This window comes from Vanellus vanellus (genome assembly GCF_965231255.1).
Source record: "Vanellus vanellus genome assembly, chromosome: 15".
NCBI classification, from domain to species: Eukaryota; Metazoa; Chordata; class Aves; order Charadriiformes; family Charadriidae; genus Vanellus; species Vanellus vanellus.
The window spans coordinates 13,765,532-13,788,570 of record NC_138920.1 but is presented as its reverse complement, the minus strand read 5'-3'; the positions used below and the strand labels follow the sequence as shown (position 1 = coordinate 13,788,570).

Below are 23,039 nucleotides of genomic sequence, written 5' to 3'. Positions count from 1 at the left end.
CTTCCATCTCCTCCTCCTCCTCGCCGCCCTGCTGCCTGCCTGCCTGCCTCCCCGCCCCTCGCACTCGGCTCCCCGCTCCTCGCCGCCCGCACAGCCGGGGCCGGAGCGCCGGGAGCAGCGCGGGGCCGGGGCGGGGCGGGGCGGGGGCCGGTGCCGGGGCCGGTAACGGTGCCGGTACCGGAGCTGTCCAGTGCTGAGGGCGCCGGCCCGGCCCCGCCATGCCCCGCTCCTTCCTGGTGAAGAAGCTGAAGGCGGAGGCGTTCCCGGCCACCGGGGCCCCCGCGCCCCCCTACGCCCCCCTGGAACCCCCCTACGCGCTGCCCGGCCCCGCCGCCGGTGATGGTGAGTGAGGGACCGGGGGCTCCGGTGGGGGGGGCCCCCTCCGCCGCTATTGTGTGTGCGCCCAGCGGGGGACCGGGGGAGCCCGGAGGAAGGGGGGGTCGGGGGGAGAAAGGGGACGCGGAGGACACAGGGCAGGACGGGGCAGGGGTCCCGCAGCCAAGCGTCATGCGGGGGGGAGCGGGTCATCCCTCCTCGCCTTGTCCCCCGCTCCGGGGCCACCGACCCCTGGCAGAAGTTGGTCTTTGGGGAAACATCCCCTGCGTGACAGCGGCAGCCCCCGTGGGCAGCTCACTCTGCCCTGGCCGGACCCGCACCCCCCACGCCCGGGATGCAGCGAGGTCGGCTCCTTCCCACAAGTTTTCGGGGGGGGCTGCGGGGGCAGGCGGGGGCTGGGGGTGGCGGCAGGGGGAGCGGGAGCCTCGCCGTGCCTGCAGGTTTCATTGTTCGCAGCGGTGCCCCAAGCCCCCCCCAGGAGCGCGGTTGGGGGCCATCGCATCCCAGGGGCACGGGGAGCAGGTGGGGGGCAGCCCCCTTGCCGCAATGCTGAGAGAGGTGTGAAGAGCTGGGCTGGGGGGTGGCCGGGGTCCCTGGAGGCCCGTCCTGCCAGGGGACACTGGGGTGGAATCTGGGGGTCACCCAGGCTCGGCAGAGACCCCCGACGGGGCAGCCCAGGAACCTGCCATGGAAGAGAGAGACGAGGAGGCGGGGGGGGATATGTCCATCCCGGGCCGTGGGCTGGCAGGTCCCGACTGCTCGGGGACCGGGAGGCTGGGGTGGGTGCGGGGATGGGCCTGATCCAGTCACGCGCAAGCCAAGATTGCCCGACCGCTGCATTGCTTGTCCCCCCCTTTCCCACTGCTCACTGCTCCCCGGCCTTTGGTGGGCTTTCTTTGCTGGGGAAAGGGGTACGAGGCCCATCTGGCCCCGGGGGGTCCTCTGTTTCCCCCCCTTCATCAGGATCCAAGAGACGGTGGGGGAGGGATGTGCTGCAGCTGGGCAGAAGCTGCCGACGCTGCTCTCCTGGAAATAACCTTGCTGCATGCTCGGAGGCAGCGTGAGAAATTGCTGAGCAGAGCGCTTTCTGTACAGCCCGTGCGACCGCGCTGTCAGCACGGCGCGGGGGGACGGGGGGGGCCGAGCTCTGCCCTCACTGCACAGCCCCCTCCCCACCACAGGCACCCCCAGCCTGCACGGGACAAACGGCAGCAACCGCTCCTCCTGGGCAGGGGGTCCCATGGGTGGGGGGGTGGCCTGGATTTAGGGGATACTCAGCCGCAGCTGGGGTGGGGTGTCCATGCTGCCCCGCTGGCATGCACAGGTGAGACTGGCCATGCACCAACCCCAGGTGCCCAACAGTCCCCACTGTCACCAGGGACATGTCCTGAAGCAGCTGGCAAGGGCCAGTGTGCACAAGGCAGGAGACCACTGGGACCAGTCTGGGGGACTTGGGGTGGCAGCGTGTCCCACACGGTTGCTGGCCTGGCAAGGAGAGGACTGCACTGCTCCTTCCCACAGTGACCTCCATGTGGCAGCACGGGGGGACAGGGATGCCCACAAAGTGCCCACTCTGCCATGGGTCAGGATTCTCTGACTAACAACCAGGCCATGAGCAGACATGCACCAATGTCACACGGGGGTGACACTACTGGAGTGGCACCTGAACCCTGCTGTGCACCTGGGGAGCTGTGGGTCCCTCTCCTTGGCGGGAGCCAAGGACCCTGGTGCTGCTGTCCTCCAGGTGCTGCCCCATCCCTGAGGAATAGCCCCTGTGAGGCTATGGGGGGGAGGTGGGGGGCCTTTCCCAGCCCCTTTGCTGGGGGAAGGAAGCCCATGGCAGCCTCTTCCCCGTGCCCCAGCTGCCCCAGGTTTTGAGAGCCGAGGTGGATGGAGCAGAGCTCATTACCAGCGCCTGCCCCGGTGAACAATGAAGCTCTCGGCACCGACAGCTGTCTGGCGGCTAATGGCCCCCGGGGGCTGCCTGCAGCCGGGGCAGCAGGGCAGCATCGGGGTAGGCGCAGCTGAACGTCCCACAGCCCCATCACCGGCTCCCACCCGGGGCAGCCCCACGGGATGGGACCCATCCTGCCAGCAGATGCAGACAGGAGCCAGGGTAGACTCAGCCCCTGTGCAGACGAGGCAGCACCGGTGCTCAGGGACAGCCCCCGGGGCCGAGTGGGAACAGGGACCAGTGCTGGGGGGACCAGCCCCAGTTCTGCAACCCCAGCGGGCATCTTTGGCTCATAGCTTTCCCCCATCCCTGGTGGGGCTGGTCCAGAGGGACGGTGACCCCGCTGTGTCGTCCCCGCAGGGTACCTCCAGCACTGCCTGGCACCCGCTGGCTATGACACCGATAAGAAGCAGGGTCTGCCACCACCGCCACCGGACCCAGCCTACGTACCTGGCCATGAGGAGTACAGCGACCCCGAGAGCCCCCAGTCCAGCTTTTCTGCCCGCTACTTCAACGGGGAGGCGGCAGTGACGGACAGCTACTCCATGGACGCCTTCTTCATCACAGACGGGCGGTCGCGCCGGCGCAGTGAGAACCAGCGCCGTGGCAGCCACCGTCACTCCTGCCCTGAGTGTGGCAAGACCTATGCCACCTCCTCCAACCTCAGCCGGCACAAGCAGACCCACCGCAGCCTGGACAGCAAGATGGCAAGGAAATGCCCCACCTGCGGCAAGGCTTACGTCTCCATGCCCGCCCTGGCCATGCACGTCCTCACCCACAACCTCAAGCACAAGTGCGACGTGTGTGGCAAAGCCTTCAGCCGGCCCTGGCTGCTGCAGGGCCACATGCGGTCACACACCGGGGAGAAGCCCTTTGGCTGCTCCCACTGCGGGAAAGCTTTCGCTGACCGCTCCAACCTGCGTGCCCACATGCAGACCCACTCCGCCTTCAAGCACTACAAGTGCAAGCAGTGCGAGAAGACCTTCGCTCTCAAGTCGTACCTCAACAAGCACTACGAGTCCGCCTGCTTCAAGGGCTCCGAACACAGCTGTGCAATAGGAAACTAACCCTCCAGCCCCCTGTGGCGCATCCCCATCCCTGTCCCCATCCCCATCCCCATCCTCGTCCCCGTCCCCATCCTCATCCCCATCCCCATCCCCATCCCTGTCCCCATCGCCATCCCCATCCCTATTGCCATCCCTGTCTCCATCCCCATCCCTATTGCCATCCCCATCCTAGTCCCGGTCCCTGCGCCAGCTCTCCTGCAGCTGCAGCCAGCTGGTTTGTGGCTGCGTCATGGCTGTAGGACACATCCCCGCAGACTCACTCCCCACCTGGGAGGAGGGTGCCCTGGCACTCCCTGGGAAGGGCCAGATCCAGCCAGGCCCTCAGTGGGACCTGGTTCCTCGCCCGTGTGTCCCTGAGCCCCCCCCGCAGCCAGGCAGGTTTCTCTGCGGGGGACTCATCTGGGGACCTCTTCCAGACCCAGGAGAGACTTTCCTCCTTCACCTCGTGACGTTCACCTCTATTTATTTAATTTATTACTATTATTTATTTAGAGCTGCTGCTTCTCATCCCGAGGGATGCCGGGAGAGAAAAGACACTTTTCTGCTCCCCCCAGGAGCAAAACCTCACCTTGACCCTAACACTGATGGGACCATGGGCTGGTGCTACTGATGGCTCAGCAGGACTGATGGATGGTGCAGCTGTTGGGACGGCACAGCTGGCAGTTGACCTTGGAGTCTGGGGTCCCTGCAGCCAACCACCCGGGCGCTGGGGCACCCTGATACCCCCCTTGCCCAGCATGGTCCCATGGGACATGGCCCCGTGGCACAGTGCTCACTCTGGCACTGAGGCTCCACAGCCCCGGAGTCAGGAAAAGAGTAAGAGGCTCCCAGCAGAGACCAGTGGGACATGTCCCCCACTGGCTCCCAGCTCCCGGCTCAGCCCCCTTCATGGTGCAAACAGCCATGCTGGTGGCTGGGCTGGAGACCCAGCCCTGGGGCAGCACCGAAACCCCAACCGCCCCCTGCGCACCCCCAGCCTCTCCCCAGCCCCCTCCCTGACCGGTCCCCGGCCCCCTCACCATCGCCCCCCACCTATGAGGGGGTCAGTGTAGCCGTATAGTTTGGGTGAGTCTATTTAAATGTTCTTATTTATATTATTTATTACTTATACTTTTCACTATTTATTTGCCAAGACTGGCAGGGCCGTGCCAGTGCCGGCTTGCAGGAGGTGGCAGAGCTGCAGCAGAGCCGCCATGCCCAGGACACAGCTGTGGTGACACAGATGGGGACAGGACCCCGAGAGCAGACCATGCAGTGGGCACAGAGGCAGGAGGGGGATGATTTGGCCCAGCAGCCCAGGCTCCGCGCCCTGCAAGCCTCCCCCAAAGGCAAAGCCCTTCTCCTTTGTCTTCCTCGATGCCACAGGCTCCTGCTCTGCTCCCTGCCCTGCACCAGCCCGGTGGGGACAAACCAGCCATTCTATGCAACCTCCCGGTGGAGCATCCCTGCACCGGCCCCGGTGCGAGCGTGGTGCGCACAGCATCCCGGAGCGGGGCCCGACCCACGCCTCCGCTTCCTACCTCGGGCCGCGAGCTGCCACGGCCCCATCACCCTGTGCCGGTCCCTGACACCTTTGGAGTTCAGCCCGGCACCCTGCGGGGCCACGTTCGCGTACCCCCACACTGTCTTCCTGCTCCGTCTTCCTCCCTGCACCGTCTTCCTCCTGCCACCTCGGTGCCTGCATTGCCACGGCCGCAGCTCACGGCCTCGACACCTCCCGGGGACACCTTTGTCACAGTCCTCGCTGCCGTGGCATGGTGGTCATGCACCCGCACCCCACGCCAGGGGAATAGCATCACCCCAGCCACGCAGGCACCCCACTAGTGAGGACACAGCGGTTCAGGCTTTCCCCGCGATGCCAGCGCCTTTCCGCGGCAGCACCGCGTCCCTTGGCTAGGCAGGCATGGAGCACTGCGCCTCTGCCCCTGTCTATACTGTAAATAGCAGATACTACAGCAATAATTTTCCGTGCATGATAGATTTTTTCTGCCAGGTTTTGTACTCGCCAGCCCCCAGTAAGACAAGTCTACTGAGAACCGGCCGCCCGCAGTATTACTTGTAATGCAATTCAGGGATATAAAAGGGATTTCTGCCACTAACTGTGTGTCTCGGGCTATTTGTACAGGCAGTGGCGGGTGGTGGCACATGAGCTGCCAGCCTGCCCAACCCTCGGTGCCCTGTGCCCACACCCAAGGGCAGCCCTGGGCAGGAGCATTGTGGAGAAAACATCTGCCCCAAAATTCCCCCCTCTCCTGCCTCCACTCCTGCCACCTGCCCCTCTTCCTGCCTCTCTTCCCTGCTTCTCTCTTCTAGATGGGTACTAAGGGGAGAGGAGGGCAAATTATTTTCGGCCTCCAGCTCATCAGCTGAGCCCTGCACTCCCGGTGGCATCGGTGCTGCCCCACAGGCGAGAGCGCAGTAATTCACCTGCAAAGTCATCACCAGATTTATCCTGCAAAAAGCTCATCCAGGAGCCTCGCGAGCCCATTCCCAACCGTCATTGTCACTGGCCCTCTCATGGGGCAGTGAGTCACCCAGCATATTTCTGAGTCAGCACTGGGGCTGGAAACTCTCCTTGCCCCCCATGAGCCAGGGCAAGGGGGCTGGGAGCAGCCGTCTGCCAGTGCCACAGCTCCACTGTGGATCCAGGCTTCCCCAGTTCTGGCAGCCGGTGGGGCAGGAGACCCAGTTCTCCCTTGGGAGCCTCTCCACCGTTTGGGACACTGGTCGGGAAAAATGACCTAGAAAGATTTGGGGCTGGAGCACCGTGGTGCCTGCCCGGCTGCAGAGCATCCCTGCTTCGCGGCTCAGCTCTGGGGCTGTTTCATGATTCCTCTTCCCTGCCAAGGACCTGGCACAGCCGGGGGGAGGGGGGGGGGACACGTCCCACCTCACAGCTGAGATGCCATAGGCTGATTGTTAGTGCCCCGGGTGAGAGCAGAGCCCCCCGGGCAGCGCCGGCATAGGGACCCCCAGCACACCGAGCAGCTTTGGCAGGGGACTCAGCCACTGCGTGCCAAGGGCTGCCCTGCTCAGACAGGGAGCCGAGGGCAGCCCCGAGGGCAGCCCCGACCGAAGCCTCACCGGGGCGGAGAGGAGCGGGCAGCAGGCCAGCCGGCGTTGGCACCGGTCCCAGCAGCGAGGCCCTGCCTGTCCTGCCCCTTCACTGTGACTCTGCAAAACGGCGGGGCGGTGACGATGGCGATGGCTGGGCTGGGAGGAAGCAGAGGGGCCCGGCTGGGCGCTGTGCTGCTCGGGGTGGAGCGGCAGGTTCGGCCGGGCGGGCAGGAGGAAGGACGAGGCCAGCTCCCGGTAGCAGCCATGGCGGAGGCCGGGGACCGGAGCATCCACACGCAGCACATCTCGGCCGTGCACAACGTGCCCATGAGTGTCCTCATCCGGCCCATCCCCGCGGAGCTGGAGCCGGGAAAGGTGCAGAGCCTGATGGAGACCCTGCAGGTGAGCACGGCCCCCATCCCCTCAGGGTGCTGGGGGCACCGACCCCTGCCACCCCAGGAGGCACTGCCAGGGAAGTTCACAGCACCAAGACCTGCCAGGGGTGCCGGGGTGTGCGTTGCTCTTGGGGGTCTCTCCCTTTCCCAGGAGGATCCCGAGCGGGTGCCCCCCATCGATGTGCTCTGGATCAAGGGCAGCCAGGGCGGGGATTACTTCTACTCCTTTGGGGGCTGCCACCGCTTCGCCGCCCACCGGGCACTCAACCGGGAAACCATCCCTGCCAAGATCATCCCGTCCACCCTCAGCGACCTCCGCACCTACCTGGGCTCCTCCACGCCCGATCTCCGCTAGCCCCGTGCCCCGGAGGATGCACGGTCCCCCGCAGACACCCCACGCCCCCCCCCCCCCCGTCCCGGTGGGCTCCCGGGGGCTGAGCTGGGCCTGATCCTGGGGCCCCGTGACCCTCCAGTGGGGATGGGGTCAGAGTCCCCCGGTCCTGAGGGGGGTCCCTGGGGTTCCTGCGGGACTGAGGTCCCCCCGCGCCCCTCCAGCCGGGGTGGCATCAGGGTCTCGCTGGCACCGGGAGGTGCCCGGGTCGGTGCGGCGCGGCGGGGCCGGCAGGTGGCGCTATTGTGCCGCGAGCGGCCGCGGGGACCGGGACGGACGGGACGGACCGGGGTGAACCGGGACGGGACGGGGTGAACCGGGATGGCATGAACCAGAACGGGACAGGACAAACCGGGACGGGATGAACCGGGACGGGACGAACAGGGACAGGACAAACCGGGACGGGCCAGGACGGGCCTAAACCGGGGCACGACTCAACCAGGACGGGCTGAACCGGGACTTGACAGGCTGAACTGGGGCACGACTCAACCGGGACGGACAGAATCGGGACGGGCTGAAGCGGTGCACGCTGGAACTGTGCCAGGTCACAGCCCATCCAGGGCACAGCCGAACCTGGAAGGGATACAGGCAAACCGGGACACAGCCGAATCGGGACACAGCCGTACCAGGAGGAGGCACAGCCAGTCCCTAGCCCCCCCCCCCCCCCCCCCCAGTGACTCTGGGCTCACACTATGCCTGGACTGGGAGGACCCTGGGCTGTGCCTGCCCCGAAACCCCCTGCCTCCATCCCTGGACAAATCCTGCGGTCCCCTTCCCTGTGGGGGACATTTCTGGAATGGGGAGATGGGGACACCCACTTCTGTGCCTGGAATAAAGGCAATGAAACCCCCGCGGCTATGGGACCTGATACAGGGGGAGGCTGGGGTCAGGAGGAGGCATGCAATGGCACAGCATGGCACGGTGTGGAGACCTGACGCCTGGGAGAGCGGGTGGCTGCGGGCACACGGGGCAGGGACAGATGCTGTGTCAGGGGATGGATGCTCTGCAAAGGGACAGATGCTTTGCTGGGGGATAGAGGGTCTCTGAGGGGATGAATGCTGTATTCGGTATGGATGCTGTGCTGGGGGATAGATGCTCTGCCAGACCACACCGGCATGCAGCTGAAGTCAGAGTCAGCTGTGGCCTGGCTGTGGGAGCACATGCACACTGGGATGCTGTCATTTCTGCAAACGCCACGTCTTCACCCCATGTGCAGGCTGGAAAAACCGCCCCAAGTATCCCCTGGGCGTCTCGGCATCCTTCTGAGCTGGGAACCTCAGTCCAGGGAGGGGAAAGGCCACTGACTCACCTCACCGTGCTGTGAGTCAGCAGCAGGACTGGGAGAGGAACTGTGGCTGGACACTTCTGCCCTCGCTCTGCCCCCTTGGCCACGCTCCTCCCCAGACTGATCCTGTCCTCCCAGGGCAGAAACAGGCTGGGGAGAGGGGCTGGGAGGAGGACATGGCCCCCCCAGGCAGCAGCTCTGCAGGACAGTGTGCACAGTGGCAGTTGGCAGCACTGCCCGCTGGACGGGGCATGCTTTGCCATTGCCTGCCAGCATGGAGTTTCCTCAGGAGCCACTGGGGAGGAAAAGCAGGGTGGGCTGGGGTCTGCTGTGCCAGAGCCTCCCTCCGCCCCCTTCCCTCGCCTCCACGAAGGAAGGGGCCGGAGGGAGACTCCAGCGCGGCAGAGCTGCATGTGCCGCATCAAAGCCACTCTCCGCCGGGAGGAAGCCCTGCAAGCGTTCATGAAGAGAGCAGCCCTGGCCCACGGCTCCCTGATGGGCCATAAATTTCTCAGAAGAATTGTGGCGTGCTAAAAAGTTTCCTCTTGTTAGAGAGCACTGGGCGGGGAGTGTGTGGGGGGGGGGGAGCAGCTCCTGTGGCAGCACGGGACATCCCTCCAAAATGGGTGTCCCATGGTGGGGACTGTTTTTTGTCCAGGCTCTGGGATGTGCCCCCAGTGCTGGGCATCTCTTGTGGGCTCTGCTCACCATCCCTCTCCCTGAGTTTGTGTCCCTTACAAAGGGAACTGGGTGTGAGGCAGCTCAGCAGAGCGGAGACCACACGAATGGAGATGGACTGAGGCTGCCTGGATGCTACAACCCCCTCTCCCATGTGCCTGCACCCCACAGGAGCTTCTTCCAGCTGGGAGCCACGCTGCAGGGTCCGCTCTTCCAGATTCCCACCTGCTCCAAAACTGTGCCAGGCCATACCTGCCCAGAGTAACCCTGTGACACTGCTCCTGGGGCTTGGTGGCACCAGCACATGCCCAGGGATGGCACAGTGGCGGCAGTATGAGCTGACCCCCAGCCGGTGCTGCCGGTGCCACAACCCACTGGCTGGCACAGGAGCAGATCTTGCCAGAGCCGGCAATATCTGCATCGGTTCTGTCCTTCCGTCCCTCCATCCCTCCACCTGTCCCCCTTCCCTCTGCCTGACCTGCGGGGTCTCCAGTGTCGCCAGCTGACAGCCGATCCTGGCTGCCTCCAATCCATTCGTTCCAGGGCAGGAACAAAGGCGCTTTGTGGGCTCCCCCCAGCCCGGGCTGAGTAGGGGGGGGGGTGGGTCCCGGCTCCGGAACTGGGACAGACTTCCCCATGCGACAGGCGTGTAATGCCTTCCAGACCAGCGGCCCCGGACTGCAGGTACAGCCCAGCAGGCACAGGGGGCCTGGGGCTCCCCACACCACCCCAGGGACCCACTGGGACACCCTGCTGCAAGCCCTGACCCCGGGGTTGGTCAGGCAGGCACCTCTCCCAGGGTAGGGGCTGCTCTTGAGGGGAAGCACTCCTGCTCCCCCAAAGATTTCACAACACCCCATCCCCTTGAGTCCGTTTCGCTGTTCCTCCCCACCCAAGGGACCTCCAGGTTTGGTGGCTCTGATCTCCCTGTGTTGGGATGCGCGGACAGCCACCCCTTGGACGAGACCCTGTCCCAGCGGGAAGCAGCTGGACTTGGATGCTTCATGCACCCTTCTGGCTAGGGCAGAGCTCCCGGACCTCACCTGCAATAGGGCAGTTCTGTGGGGCTGACCTAAACTGCCCCAAAATTGGGGACCTGTGGGCAGAGGGGTCAGTCCCAGCCATTTCCCTGTGTTGGGGATCTGTAATGGGGGCTGTAGGTGAGCAGGGCCAGGCAGCACCTTCGGGGGTCTTGGTGGGATGGGATGGGATGGGATGGGATGGGATGGGATGGGATGGGGTGGGATGGGATGGGGTGGGATGTGATGGGTCAAGTCAGTCCAGCGTTGCTTTGCCACGGCCCAGCAGGGTCAGGCCCAGTGTCCTGGCAGCCACATGTGCCGGCGTTGCCGCAGGTCTGGAATCCATTTGCCTCGCCGGCAGCGGTGTTTTCCCAGCAGGGCCGGAGTGGCCCTGCGGGGCTGGGGGCAGCCCTGGCCCCCTGGCCCATCTGCTCCCTGTTTATTTTCTTACACTTAAGTATCACCTCGCAGATAAACACTCCCCAGAGAGGGAGGGCAGGGGGCATTTCCCTGCCAGCGGAGGCAGGACCCAGCCCTTGGGGCACCCAGCACCCCAACCCCAGGGATGCCCCACCACCAGCCAGCCTGCACCTGGGGGGTGCCTGGGGGGTTGGGCTGGGGCCATGGCTGCAACCCCACGCTCAGGCCATGTCCCCTACATGCCACGTGTCCCATGCAGGGCCCCATCCACCCCCTGCCCACCATGCATGCCCAACCCACCACCTGGTGCTGCCATCTCTGTGCCTTGGGCTGTGCAGTGTGCCACCGCTCTGCCGGGGTGACAGCTCTCGGCCCAGTGGCCAGTTTGTTCGGACGGATCATCTGGGAGAGCCGTGATGCCAAACACAACCATGTCCTGGCACCCGCTCAAGTCAGTCGCACGGCGTAGGGACCAGCAGGAGGTTTGCAGTGCCGCAGCCCCCAGCTGTGCCTCGTGCCGCCCGTCTGAGTCAGACCCGAAGTGCTCAGTGCTGGGGGGTCAGAGGGGTCCAGGCACGGGGATGCATGTCCTGTCCCACGCGCCCGCCAGGCAGCACAGGAAAACCTGGCTGCTGCCGCGCGTCCTCCCGCCCCAGCGGCAACAGCATCCGCAGGCAGCTGGCAGCTGGACAGGCAGGGAGCCGGCAGCGTTTGCTGCTTCCCGTGGCTCTCGTCTCTCTCCTGGCCAGGATTACCAGCTCCTTCTGTCCGTCTGTCCTCCCGAGTGCAGGACCTGGCAGGGCAGTTGTCACACACACGCACACATACACATGTGCCAACCTGGAGAGCTCTCTGCAGCGGGAGGTGGTGGCAGTCGGGGTGTATATGGCACCGTGCACATGCAGACCTGCTGCATGCACCAGCACACACATGCATGCACGTGTGTGCACATGCACATACTCACACATGTGTGCAACTGCATACACACGTGCATACACACCCATACTCACATATATCCATGCACACACATGCATGGATATATACATCCACGCACACATGGCCACACATGTATGGATGCACATGCACGTACACGTGTACAGATGCACGTCCATGCCAACGCACACATGCAGATTCATGCACACACCTTCATGCACACACACATGCACACATGTGCATTGCCCCCCACCCCCCACCAACCCATCTCCAAAGCCTGCTGCTCCTTCCCTACCCATGTCCCCAAGTGCCCTGTACTCCACCACAGCAGCACAGGCCACCAGCACCCCACACGTGGCTGTGCCCCCCAGAAAAACCCCAGAGCAGCTCGATGGGGCCCCGGGCCCAGGCTCTCTCCCCCCAGCCCATCCTCGTCAGCTGGTGGCCATGTGTGGGGTGGTCACAGCTGAGTACACAGCCCCTGCCATCAGTCTTGCCGCCTGTCAGAGCCGGGGGCTGCTGTGGCCCCCCAGCCACAGCCCAGAGGGACGCCGGGGCGAGAGTGGGGCAAGAGCAGGGGCTCCCTGCTCCATGCAGGCACCTGCCTGCTCCCTGCCTGCTGCACCAAGGGCTTCCCCATCCCCAGTTCTGCCCCCGTCACCCCTGCAGAGGTAGGAACAGCCCCCAGGCAGGGGCTATTGCCAGGGCCAGGAGAGGGTTGGGGTACCTCACAGGGTTGGCAGGGGACAGAGCCAGCAAGGGACACGTCCACATGGCAGTGCAGACACCCGGCACAGCTCTGCACACCCCCAGCCCCAGCAGGACCTCCGGCCCCTGGCGCGGCCCTCTCCCCCCCGCCGTGTGATTTACGGGCTCTGCGCAGGCAGACAAATGGTGAAGGAAAACAGGGCAGGGGGGGTCCCGCTGGTGAGGGGCTGCTTGCTCCCCGCGGGGGGGAGAGGGGCCGTTTGCTCACAGCCTGCCGGGCTGGGTGGGCAGCAAACCAGTGCCGGTGCCAGTGCCAGTGCCAGGGAGCACATCCACCCCTGCCACGGTCCCAGCAGTAACAAGTCTTGGCACACACAAATCCAGCCCTAGTGGGACCCACTGGCCCAGGAGCCACCTCACGAGCTCCAGTCCCACAGCCATGGGGCTACGGCCATGGGGCATAGTGGTACATGATGCCACTCCGTCCCATTGCTCCCAGATTCCTCCACCGGCCACCTCGCTCTGTGGTTTGCAATGTGCCCGCTGTATCCTGTGGCTGCCATCCCAGCGCCCGGCAAGCCCCCAAGCTGGCTCTTTTTGCCTCATTATCTACAGATTTTGCCCAGCATCCCCCTTCGGCTGCAGGGCTGCCAGCCATATGGGGACTGCAGCTGGCATGGACCTGGGCCACCACCAGGCTCTGGGGCCACGTCCCTGCTAGCCCTGGCACCATGTGCGAGGGAGCCAGGTCCTGCCCTCCATTTGCCTTTGCCGATTGACCTGCCATGCCCAGAGCACCTCTCAGATGACGACCTCCGCTCAGCCGTGGGCCGGGGAGGAAGGCAGGCAGGAAGCCTCCTGCCTGCTCTGCTCAGCTGGTCACCCCCCTGCCTGCTCTCAGGGGTGCCGGCATCGGGGCCAGGGGCACAAAGGCAGAGCGGGACTGCAGAAACCTCCCCAGTGAGGAGGAGCAAGGGGTGGCCACTGCCTGCAGTAGTGGGTTCCCGGGAAGGACCAGGAGCTGACCACAAGCTGAGGGGCGTCCCCAGCCCTCCCTGGGATGCCGGTGGCTCCCGCTGCTCCCAGCTCATTTCTCCCCTCACAGGAAAAGACTCCGTGTTTCCACTGCCGGCACACACCTTCCTCCTGAGCAGGAGGAAATGCTCCTGACTGCCTGGCAGTGCTGCCTGCAATGCTGCCCGTGCCCCTGACCATGTCTCCCTGTCCCCTCCTGCAGCGGGCAGGCAGGGTGCCGGGCCCTGGGGACAGAGGGGTGAGCGGTGCAGAGCATCCCCGCAGGGCTGCCTGCCCTCACTGCTCCCTGCCCGCCCTGGGCATCCTCCTGGGCATAGAACCCGTCCCAGCAGGGCATGGTGGGGTGTGGGCAGCAGCATGTCCCCCGGCTGGGCACCGGCATTCTGTCCGATAAACGCCCTGGGGACTTCACCGGTGCCACCCGCTTCTGGGTACCTGCCCCATCCTGGGTCCCGCACCCCATCTTCACCCCACGCTGCCCTGCGCGGGAGCCGGGGCTGGCAGGAGACAGGCGGGCAGGGGCTGGGGACACGCTGCCCCACAGGCTGGCACTGCATGTGGCATTGCTCTGCAGGGGCTGGGGACCGAGGGCTGTGGCACAGGGAGGTGGCCATGCAGTGGCCCTGGCACCGTCTGTGGCACTGCTGGAGTCCGGTACCATCATGGGCATGACCTGTAGCCTGGCCCTGGGTGCAAGGTGCCCGCAGCAAGGGCCGACGTGCCGTAGCAGGGTCAGACCCGTGGCCGGAGCCAGCGCTGGCTCCTGCAGGCTGGGGCGAGGACGCTGGACGCTGGCCGGCAGCTCGGGGGGCCGGCTGGGGGTGGGCTCCGGCGCCAGCCCCTCCCCGGCCGTATAAATCCCAATTCCCCCTGCAGACAGCCATCCCAGCCCCGCTCGGCCGCTGGAGCAGAGCAGCAGAGGGAAGGCGTCCGGAGCCGACCGTCACAGCCGTGCTGGTGGGGGAAGGCTCCCCGCAGCCTGGGGGGTTCCCCCCGGCAGGGCCAGGGGCACGGGCGGGCGCCCCATCATGGCCTTCACTATGCTGCGTCCTGTGGCCGCCCGCGTGCTCTACCCTGACCTCAGCATCCTCTCAGAGGACGAGGAGAACCGGAGCGAGAGCGACACGTCGGACCAGTCGTTTGGCTGCTGCGAGGGTGCCGAGGCTCGCCGCAAGCTGCCGCGGAAACCGGGGCCGATGGTGATGGTGAAGCAGAGGCAGGCGGCCAACGCACGGGAGCGGGACCGGACCCAAAGCGTCAACACGGCCTTCACCGCCCTGCGGACCCTCATCCCCACCGAGCCGGTGGATAGGAAGCTGTCCAAGATCGAGACCCTCCGCCTGGCCTCCAGCTACATCTCCCACCTGGCCAACGTCCTGCTGCTGGGCGAGGGCTGTGAGGACGGGCAGCCCTGCTTCAGTGCCATCTACGGGGCCAAGGGCGACCTGGACAGCAAGCAGCCCCGCAGCATCTGCACCTTCTGCCTCAGCAACCAGCGGAAAGGGGTGAGCATGGTGGTGGGACGAGGGCAGCAGCCCCTGACCAGGCTGAGCGGGGAAGGAGGGTTGGCATGTCACCATGGGATGGAGGGCAGCAACCCCTGCCCAGGCTGAGTGGGGCAGGAGGCTCGGCACATCTCGGCAAGAACATCAGGCTCTGCCTCCAGCCCCCGCCGGAGGTTTTGGCTGCTCCCGGCCAAATCCTGCTCGTAGTCGCACGCCCACAGCTCCCGCTCGCGTCAGAGGGCTGGGCTGCTCCCCCACGTCCGTCCGGGATGGGAGGTCTCGGGGGGTTAAACAGTCACCCCAGTGCCGGGGACACTTGGCCGCCTCAGGGGCAGAATTCAGAGCCCAAAGGCTGACCCTATCCCCTTTTCCTGACCCCACCAGCCCCCCTGGGCACCGTGGCAGGGCTGCCCCAGGCAGCACCCTGACATGATGGAGACAGGCAGGGCACAGCAAACATGGGCGACTCAGGCAGGGCTCCCCATCCAATGTCCCCACTCAAGATCTGTTGGTGGTGCGGACATGGGTCCCACCGGGGGGCTGAGCTGGGCACCCTGCCCTGCCTACCCATCTGACACACCCCCCAGCACCCTGTGGCTCGGGGGGCACCTTTCCCATGGTGACCCCATCCCACTGCCCACGCCGGGGTCCTGGGTTCCCCTGCCCTGGGAAGAGCCATGCAGGATATGGGGTGAGGGGCTGGCAGCTTCCCAGCCCCATGGGCACCCCCGGGCAGGGCTGTGGGCAGGGGCTGCCGGACCCACCACCATTCCTACAAGACCCCTAAGCCATCCCATATGTGACCTCGAGCAACGTGGCCACGGGGCACACACCAGGCCTCTGGGCTCTTTCGGTTTCTGCTGATCCATTTTTAATTGTTCCTCCTGCTCCTGCCCCCCCACCGCCAGCCTCGCTGGCTGGACTCTGCGGCCTCCTCAGCTCTCCCCAGGGGACCCTCAGGCCCAGTCCTTGGCAGAGCTGTCCCCGGCTGGGACCCTCCAGCCGGGGCTGAGCTGTGTCCCTGGGCTGCTCCCCAGGGTCTGAGCTGGGGGGGAGTGGCACAGTGCTTGATCCCCCAGGGGACCCCATGGAAGCACTGGGGCCAGAGAGCTCCTGTGGCACCCGGGACCCTGGGGACAATGGCAGGAGCTGGGCTGGGACCCAACTCTGCACCTCCCAGCTCTGGGGCTGGACTGGAAAGGGGCTGTACTGGGCTGGAAATAGACTGGAAATGGGCTGTACTGGGCCATGCTGAGCTGTGTTAGGCTGGAAATGGGTTGGACTGGGCTGGAACTGGGCTGGGCTGGAACTGAGCTGTGCTGGGCCATGCTGGGTGGTGCTGGGCTGAGTTGTGGGGGCAGTACTGGGCTCTGCTGAGCCATGCTGGGTTATACTGGGCAGTACTGGGCTGAAGTTGTGCTGGGAGGTAGGGCTGAGCCTTTTCATCCCCTGCAGGGCCATGGGTCTGTCCAGGGGCTGTGCATCTGTCCAGGGCTGTGGATCTGCCCCAAAGTGACGCCAGCTCAACCCACAGGTCTGAGCATGGTGGCACTGAGCAGCCATGGGGGTCATTTCCCTGCAGGGTGACAGGGCCACGGGTGGCACCCTCTCAGCAGCCACCCCACAGCTGCCTACCCAGCCGCTCGCCAGGCACAGCCCCATCTGTCTGTCCATCCTGGGCAGCACTGAGCTGCCCCAGGACAGGGTCACTGACCATTTTGGGGCAGTTCGTCCCTCGTGGAGCCGGCACGGAGCAGTGGTAGGCAGCAACGGGGCACCCCATGGCCGGGACAGACTTCCCCCAGCATCTGCAGCTCTCTTCTCTCTCCACAGGGCGGCCGGAGGGACGTTGGGGGCAACTGCCTGAAGGTGCGGGGGGTGACCCCCCTGCGAGTATCACGGAGATGAGCCGGGCTCCGGCAGCACCCACCTGAGAGAGCGGCAGAGCCGGCCGGAGCCCGTGCACGCCAGCCCCAGAGACCGGAGCGGGGAGGGAGGGAGCTGCCCGCCTGAGGTGGCGGCAGCCGAGCCCTGGGCCGCAGACTGGGACAGTACCGACACCGGCCCCGGAGCCGGCAGCGGGGCGGGAGGACGCTCCCAGGGCCAAGGCTGCCCACACGGGGCAGGGCCGGGGAAGGGGGTCCCCGTGCCCCGGGGCTGGACTGGAAGGGGCCCGTGTGCGGCCGGTGTCGAGGCGCTCTGGGGGGACGGTGTCGTGGCCCCGCGCGCGCTGGTTGTGCACATGCAGCCGCTTGGAAAATAAAACTTATTTTTCTGATGGGCTGGTACCTGCCTGCCACCCCGGCATGGGGCAAGGTGGGGGCCACACGGCGTTCCCAAGATGTCCCCGACCCCTCAACCCTGCACCTGCCGCTGCTGTGTGGTGCTGGAGCCAGTGCGGCGGTCCTGGCTCTCCCCGTGGGTGCACTAGTGGGCCCCAGTGGGATCCACATGGGGTGAGACCCCCAGGCACACGCTGTCCCCATGTCCGTAGGCTCTGCCGACAGCTTTGGCCCCACAAGAGCTACAGGAGCCCCAACGCAGTCTGCGCTGTGCCATGTTGCAGGATGGGGACAGCACTGCCAGCCCCATGCCGCAGCCACAAGCTGCCTGGTGGTGGGTCCCGGTTTGTGTTGCTGATTTGTGCCATCCCCTCCACCTGGTACATCATGACTGCCATGACTGCCGCTGCCACCACAACTGCCACCATCACTGCAACCGGCACCATCATCACAAATGCCATCAATACCACGACTGCCACCGGCACCATGACTGTCCCCGCCACTGTGACCACCACCACCACCGTGACTGCCACCATCGCCATGACTGCCACCGCCGCTGTGACTGCCAGCACTGCTGTGACTGCCACCGCCACCACAATGGCTGCCCAGGGCCATGCATAGCAGGGCTGCAGGCAGCAGCACCTGCACGGGGTTAGGTGGGGACACAGGGGTTCCCAGGCTGAGGGCCCCCCCCAGAACCCTGCTGGGGGGGGGCTGGACTCAGCTGGGCGGCAGGGATCGCTGAGCCTGGGAAAGGTGCTGTGCCAGGACCGACGGCTCCCAGGAGCCAGTGTGTCCCACGGAGCAGAGGCAGCTGCAGATGGGGCAGCCGGGGGCTCCTGGGGCGGCCCCCCCGAGGGCTGCGGGGCCGGACCTGCCCCATCTCCCCAGGGTGCTGGAGCCTGCAAGGAGCAGGGGGAACAGCCTGAGGGTCCCACAGGAGCCTGCCCTGGGGAGGGGGTGAAGGCAGGAGCCCACCGGCACCTTTCGGCCCCCCCGTTCGGCCGAGGCGAGCCTGCCCCGGGCTCCCTCCCCCCGGGTTTGATTTATGGAGCTGACAGCGCAGCGCAGCTGTGAGAGCTGGTCCCAGGCAGGGACCGGGGTGGGTGGGAGAGGTTTGTTCTCAGCGTGGCTAATGTGTCCCAGACCCCAATAAACAGCCGTGAGATTCTCCAAACAGCCCAGGACACAGAATCCCTGCCCTCGGGTTTATCGGGGGGCAGGGGCAGCGGGGAGGGGGCTGCACTTTGCAAACAGCCCGACCCGCAGATGAAAAGGGACCGGCCCCATAAAGCAGCGGCTCCGAAGCCCCCGGGGGGGGGGGCAGCAAGGGCTGGTGGTCCCAGGGCTGGGGCACAGCAGGTCCCAGCACTGAGTATGTGGGTCCCAGTGTGTCCCAGCTGCCAGGTCGTGGGTCCCAGTGCGTCCCAGGGCTGAGCATGAGTGTCCCAGCATGTCCCAGTGCCAGCAACTAGGGCCCCAGTGAGCTGCAATATAAAGGCCAGGGGTTCCAGTAAGTCCCCGCGCAGTGCACCCAGTATGTCCCAGTGCCAGGGACTAGGGCCCTAGAAAACCCCAGTGTAAAAGCCATGGATTGCAGTATGTCTCAGTGCAGAAGCTGTGGAATCCAGAACATCCCAGTGCTGGGGCCACGGATCCCAGCACATCCCAGTGCCAGTGACTAGGGCCCCAGCAAGCTCCAACATAGCGACCATGAGTCCCAGTATGTCCCAGTGAAGGATCTGTGCACCCAGTTTCTCCCAGTGCTGGGGCTGCGGAGTCCAGCACATCCCAGTGCTGGGGCTGTGCATCCCAGCATGTTCCAGTGCCAAGCCCACAGGTCCCAGTACATCCCTGTGCTAGGGACTAAGGCCCCAGTAAGCCCTAGTGTAACAGCCATGGGTCCCACTAAAGTCCCAGTGCTGTGGCTGTGCACCCAGTACGTCCCAGTGCTGCAGATGTGGATTCCAGCACGTCCCAGTGCTGGGGCTGCAGATCCCAGCATGTCCCAGCACTGGGACCATGGGTCCCAGCTCATCCCAGTGCCAAGCCCACGGGTCCCAGCATGCGCTGGTGCCAAGCCCACAGGTCCCAGTACATTCCAGCCCCTCCCACCACTGCAAGAGGGAAATGGTGACTCAGAGGCACCAGAGGCTGCCGGGCCAGTGGGAGCTGGGTGCCCCTTTGCCCCATGCAGGGCGACTGTTGCGGCCGCCCCAGCCCATTGCCCGCGGATGCTCTCGGCTCCCCGGCAGCCACAGCCCCGCGCCAAGCCCAACCACGCCGCCTCTCTCGCGCTCCCCTCCCATCCTCTCCCCTTCCTGCGCGCGGACACCCTTGGAAAGGCTCTTGGCCGCTTTCTCTGAGACAGGAAGGTGTCCCCGAGTCTCAGGAAGGAAAAACACTCAGTGCTGAACCCACAAAGACCGTCTCCGAGGGGCCGGGGCTGGAGAGGCTCCAGGCCTGACATCACCTGGGAACTGGAACCAGAACCGCAGCTGCACTCCGCGCCTGGTATTTTTTTCTTTAACTTGTGTTTTTAAACTTTCTTTTTATAGAATTTTTTTTTTCCCCTTTCCCTTCTCCATTCCCCTCCCAAATATTTCAGCCTCTCTGCCGTTTAACCTTGCTGGGCCAGCGAGGCTGGAATGCAGCAGGGCTGCACCCGTGGCTGAAGCCTGGCGGTGCCGAGAGCCACCGCACTGGTGGGACGGCCGAGGCCGGGTCTGGCTGGGCAGGAGCTGCCTGAGCCGTGGACAGGCAGGCAGGGGGCTTGGGCAGGGGCTCACTCCCTGGTGATGGGGGAGCCAGGACCCCACAGCCCCTGGCACCACTGTGCACCGGGGCTGGTGGAAAGGGACTCGTGGCATCATGAGGACCGGAGGGTCCGGCTGGGCACGGGAGTGTGGGAAGATGAAACTGCCACAGTGGAGGGGTCTGGCAGAGCCTGCGGTCAGTGGGCAGCATTGCTCTCCCAACCCACAGCTCCCAGGATAGGGCAGCAGGGTCAAGTCGTGTCTGAGCCTGATTCTAAACCTGATTCTAAGCCTGATCCTGATCCTGGTCCTGATCCCGTGCCAGCCGAGCAAGCAGAGTCAGCCAGAGATGTGGGACATGAAGGCAGGTTTCAGCCCCAGGATCCAGCTCTCCTCATGCCTTGTCCTTTGGTAACACCTTTGGGTGCTGCCTGGCCCTCCCTGGGCTCCACCAGAGCAGAGGCTCAGGACAAAGACCCCAACATGTCCTGAACCTGCACCGGAGCAAAGCTGCTCACTGGTCAGGGAATCCTCCCAGTTGCAGTGACCGCAGCAATTGACTGAGCATCACTGCTCGGTCAACCCCAATGTGTCAGACCTGGGGTCAAGTGACTGTGAAGCGACCCCCAGGGTCTTAGATAGCAGCAGGTGGGGACAGGGGGACAAAGGGTCAGGGAGACAGGGCTCTGCTGCCCAAGGCAGGGAGAAGGACCCGGGAGGGATGGGCAGCCAGGGCTGAGATGAGATGGACACACCATGAATCATGGTGTGATGGGCACACTGGGATGGGATGGGATGGGATGGGATGGGATGGGATGGGATGGGATGGGATGGGATGGACAGACCAGGGCTCAGTGTGATGGCCACCGGGCTGGGGTGCTGGGCAGTCCCTGCCTCCCCATGCTGGCAGACAGACCCTCCCAGCACCCTGCTGGGGTCCCTGGGGAAGAAAAAGGGCAAAGGGTCTGCTTGAGACCCCCAGGACACCGACTGGCTCCTCACCACCAGCTCCAACCCCTCTGTGGGCACCTGTGCTTTCAGGCACCCCTGGTGCCACCACCCCGCCATGTCCCCCCTAGAACTGGACCCCTTGGAGCTGCTCACCCCACCAGGACCCCGTGCTGGCCACGGTCCCTGGGGACTAGGGCCCTGCGGGCAGGGACAGGGTGTGAAGCCACGGCGCGGGGTGAACGCCAGGTTAATCTCCCGCTGGAGCTTCCCTCTGCAAACAATAAGACAATGCCCGGCCGGGGGCCGCCTGCGTAACCAGCGGTGTGGAGGGGAAGTTGTAATATTTGGATTTAGCACTCAGTAAATTAAGGAAGAAAAAGGAAAAAGCGCTGGGGGTAATCAGAGCAGGGCTGGCCCCGTGCCCTGCCCCACAGCCAGTGGCCCCAGGGGGCTCAGCCTGCCCCAGGGATGGCTGCTGATTGGGGCTAGTGTTCTCAAGAGCCAGCATGGCCAGGCACATCTGGGAGAGGGAGATGTCCCCGAGGGCTGGGCAGGGGACAGGCATGTCCCCGCTGTGGGGACACACAGCCCGGAGGGTTGAGGCTTGGGCACTCAGCAGGGCTGCGGGCAGCCCTCGCAGCAAACACGGCATCTCCTGCGACGCCAGAAAAGCGATCTGGGCCAGGAGTTTATTTTAATCCAAACCTGCTCACGCTCATGGGAAATAAAATCCTGTTTCTGCAGCTGGGGTGGCCAAGCAGGAGAGGGCCCCGGGGGGGACAGTCACCTCCATCTGACAGTGGTCAGGATGGCAGGGGGTGACAAGTGAGGGGGCTCTCCCCAGGGTGCCTCCCCTGCACGGGGCCACTCCGGGGCTGTGCAGTGTGAGGGGCCCCTCTGAGTGGGTACTGGGGTGCCACAGGCACGGCAGCTCCTGGAATCCATTTGGGATTGGCACTAGGGAAGGGGTGTTGGGGGGGGGGGGGGGGTGCTGAGTCCTATCCTGCTGCAGCGCAGCCCCTTCCCCAGAGCGAATCCTGCAGGGCTCCTCAAACAAACAGGCACCATTGGCAGATGGGGCTGTGTTAGTGGGGCTTTTGCTGGGGGCCAGGAAAAGGCCAAACTGTGGGTCATCCCTGCAGGTGGCTGGGGCAGGGACAGCTCTGCAGGGCTGGGCTTAACCCCTCTAAAACCTGGTGGGGATCCGGGCTGCCTTTCCACCCACCGGCAACCCCGCTCTCTCCTGGGGCAGACCTCTGTCTGCCCTGGCCCCACTGGGGTAAGCAGGGCAGGGGGCATGTGGGGAGCCCTGGGGTGCTGCTTAGGGGATGCGAGGCTGGAGGGCTCTGGAGGGCTACATCTCTGGCATGCCCCGGGCAGAGGCCTCCCCGCATTTGGAGACCCCAGGGTGAGGGTCCAGTGCAGAGCTGCCAGAAGAGCTGGGACAAGTAGGGGAGAGGTGACCAGTGGGCAGCAGCAGGCAGCAGTGGGCACTGGCATGGGAAGGCCTTCGGCACGCAGCCGCGTGCCGGGAGCCCATTTCCCCACAACAGGGGCTGTTATCAGGAGCGAATACTCAGAGTGGTCCCAGGGGGGACCTCCAGCCCTTCCCCTCCACCTACCCCACCGGTCTCCCGCTCCGGCCCACGTCAATGCCGCCGCGAAGGTGTCGGAACAATCGCCTGACAAAGAACTATTTTTAGGGGCCGGGGCTTGGAGCGAGGATACAGCCCGGCCACTGACAATGGGGGGAAGGGGGCCGGGCTTCCCCCGTGACCACTCGGCAGCAGAAGGACCTGTAAGATTTCCTCGATGACCCAGGCCCGTACAATACAAGGAAAGCGCGAGAGGGAGATACCCCCGCCAAGACGAGCTGCTCCTTTACCTAATGGGAGTGACCCAGGGTGAGGGGCTGTGAGATTAGGGCCAGCAGCACCTCCCGTGGGGGAGACTCCCACACCGGGAGGGAAGTGGGGTGAAGCGTGGCCAGGCTCAGCTTTCCATGAGGCCATGGCTCGGGGGAGCCTCGGGGCAGGGGGCCAGGCTGGCTACTGTCTGCTTGTGCCACACACACCCCTGTGCTGAAGGGAAAAGGGCTCCAGGCATGGGGGGCTCCAAGGGGCAGAGGGTGGCTCAGCACAAACCCCTCTCCCCTCCGGGCTGGCTCACAGCTCCGGGTGGGCTGCAGCACTTGGCCAGAGCCCAGCCATGGCAGCAGGGCTGCGACCAGCTGGGGCTCCGTGTCCCCAGCCAGCCTGGCTCCG

General features: G+C 65.3%; 3 protein-coding genes across 3 annotated transcripts; all 3 read left to right on the top strand.

Annotated features, from left to right (window-relative positions):
* Positions 1–218: 218 nt before the first annotated feature.
* On the top strand, positions 219–3,357 carry SCRT2 (scratch family transcriptional repressor 2; the record flags this gene model as incomplete). The annotated part of the gene is made up of 2 exons (XM_082490979.1): positions 219–342; positions 2,651–3,357. The coding sequence occupies 2 exons, from the start codon at positions 219–221 to the stop codon at positions 3,355–3,357; spliced, it is 831 nt and encodes a 276-aa protein (XP_082347105.1).
* Positions 3,358–6,343: 2,986 nt separating this feature from the next.
* SRXN1 (sulfiredoxin 1) lies at positions 6,344–8,050 on the top strand. The gene is made up of 2 exons (XM_082490986.1): positions 6,344–6,816; positions 6,961–8,050. Exons 1-2 carry the CDS (start codon positions 6,556–6,558, stop codon positions 7,162–7,164), a joined length of 465 nt encoding a protein of 154 aa, XP_082347112.1. The 5' UTR covers positions 6,344–6,555; the 3' UTR covers positions 7,165–8,050.
* A 6,128-nt stretch (positions 8,051–14,178) lies between these two features.
* TCF15 (transcription factor 15) lies at positions 14,179–17,064 on the top strand. Its single transcript, XM_082490987.1, has 2 exons — positions 14,179–14,786; positions 16,620–17,064. Exons 1-2 carry the CDS (start codon positions 14,310–14,312, stop codon positions 16,692–16,694), a joined length of 552 nt encoding a protein of 183 aa, XP_082347113.1. The 5' UTR covers positions 14,179–14,309; the 3' UTR covers positions 16,695–17,064.
* The last annotated feature ends 5,975 nt before the right edge of the window (positions 17,065–23,039 follow it).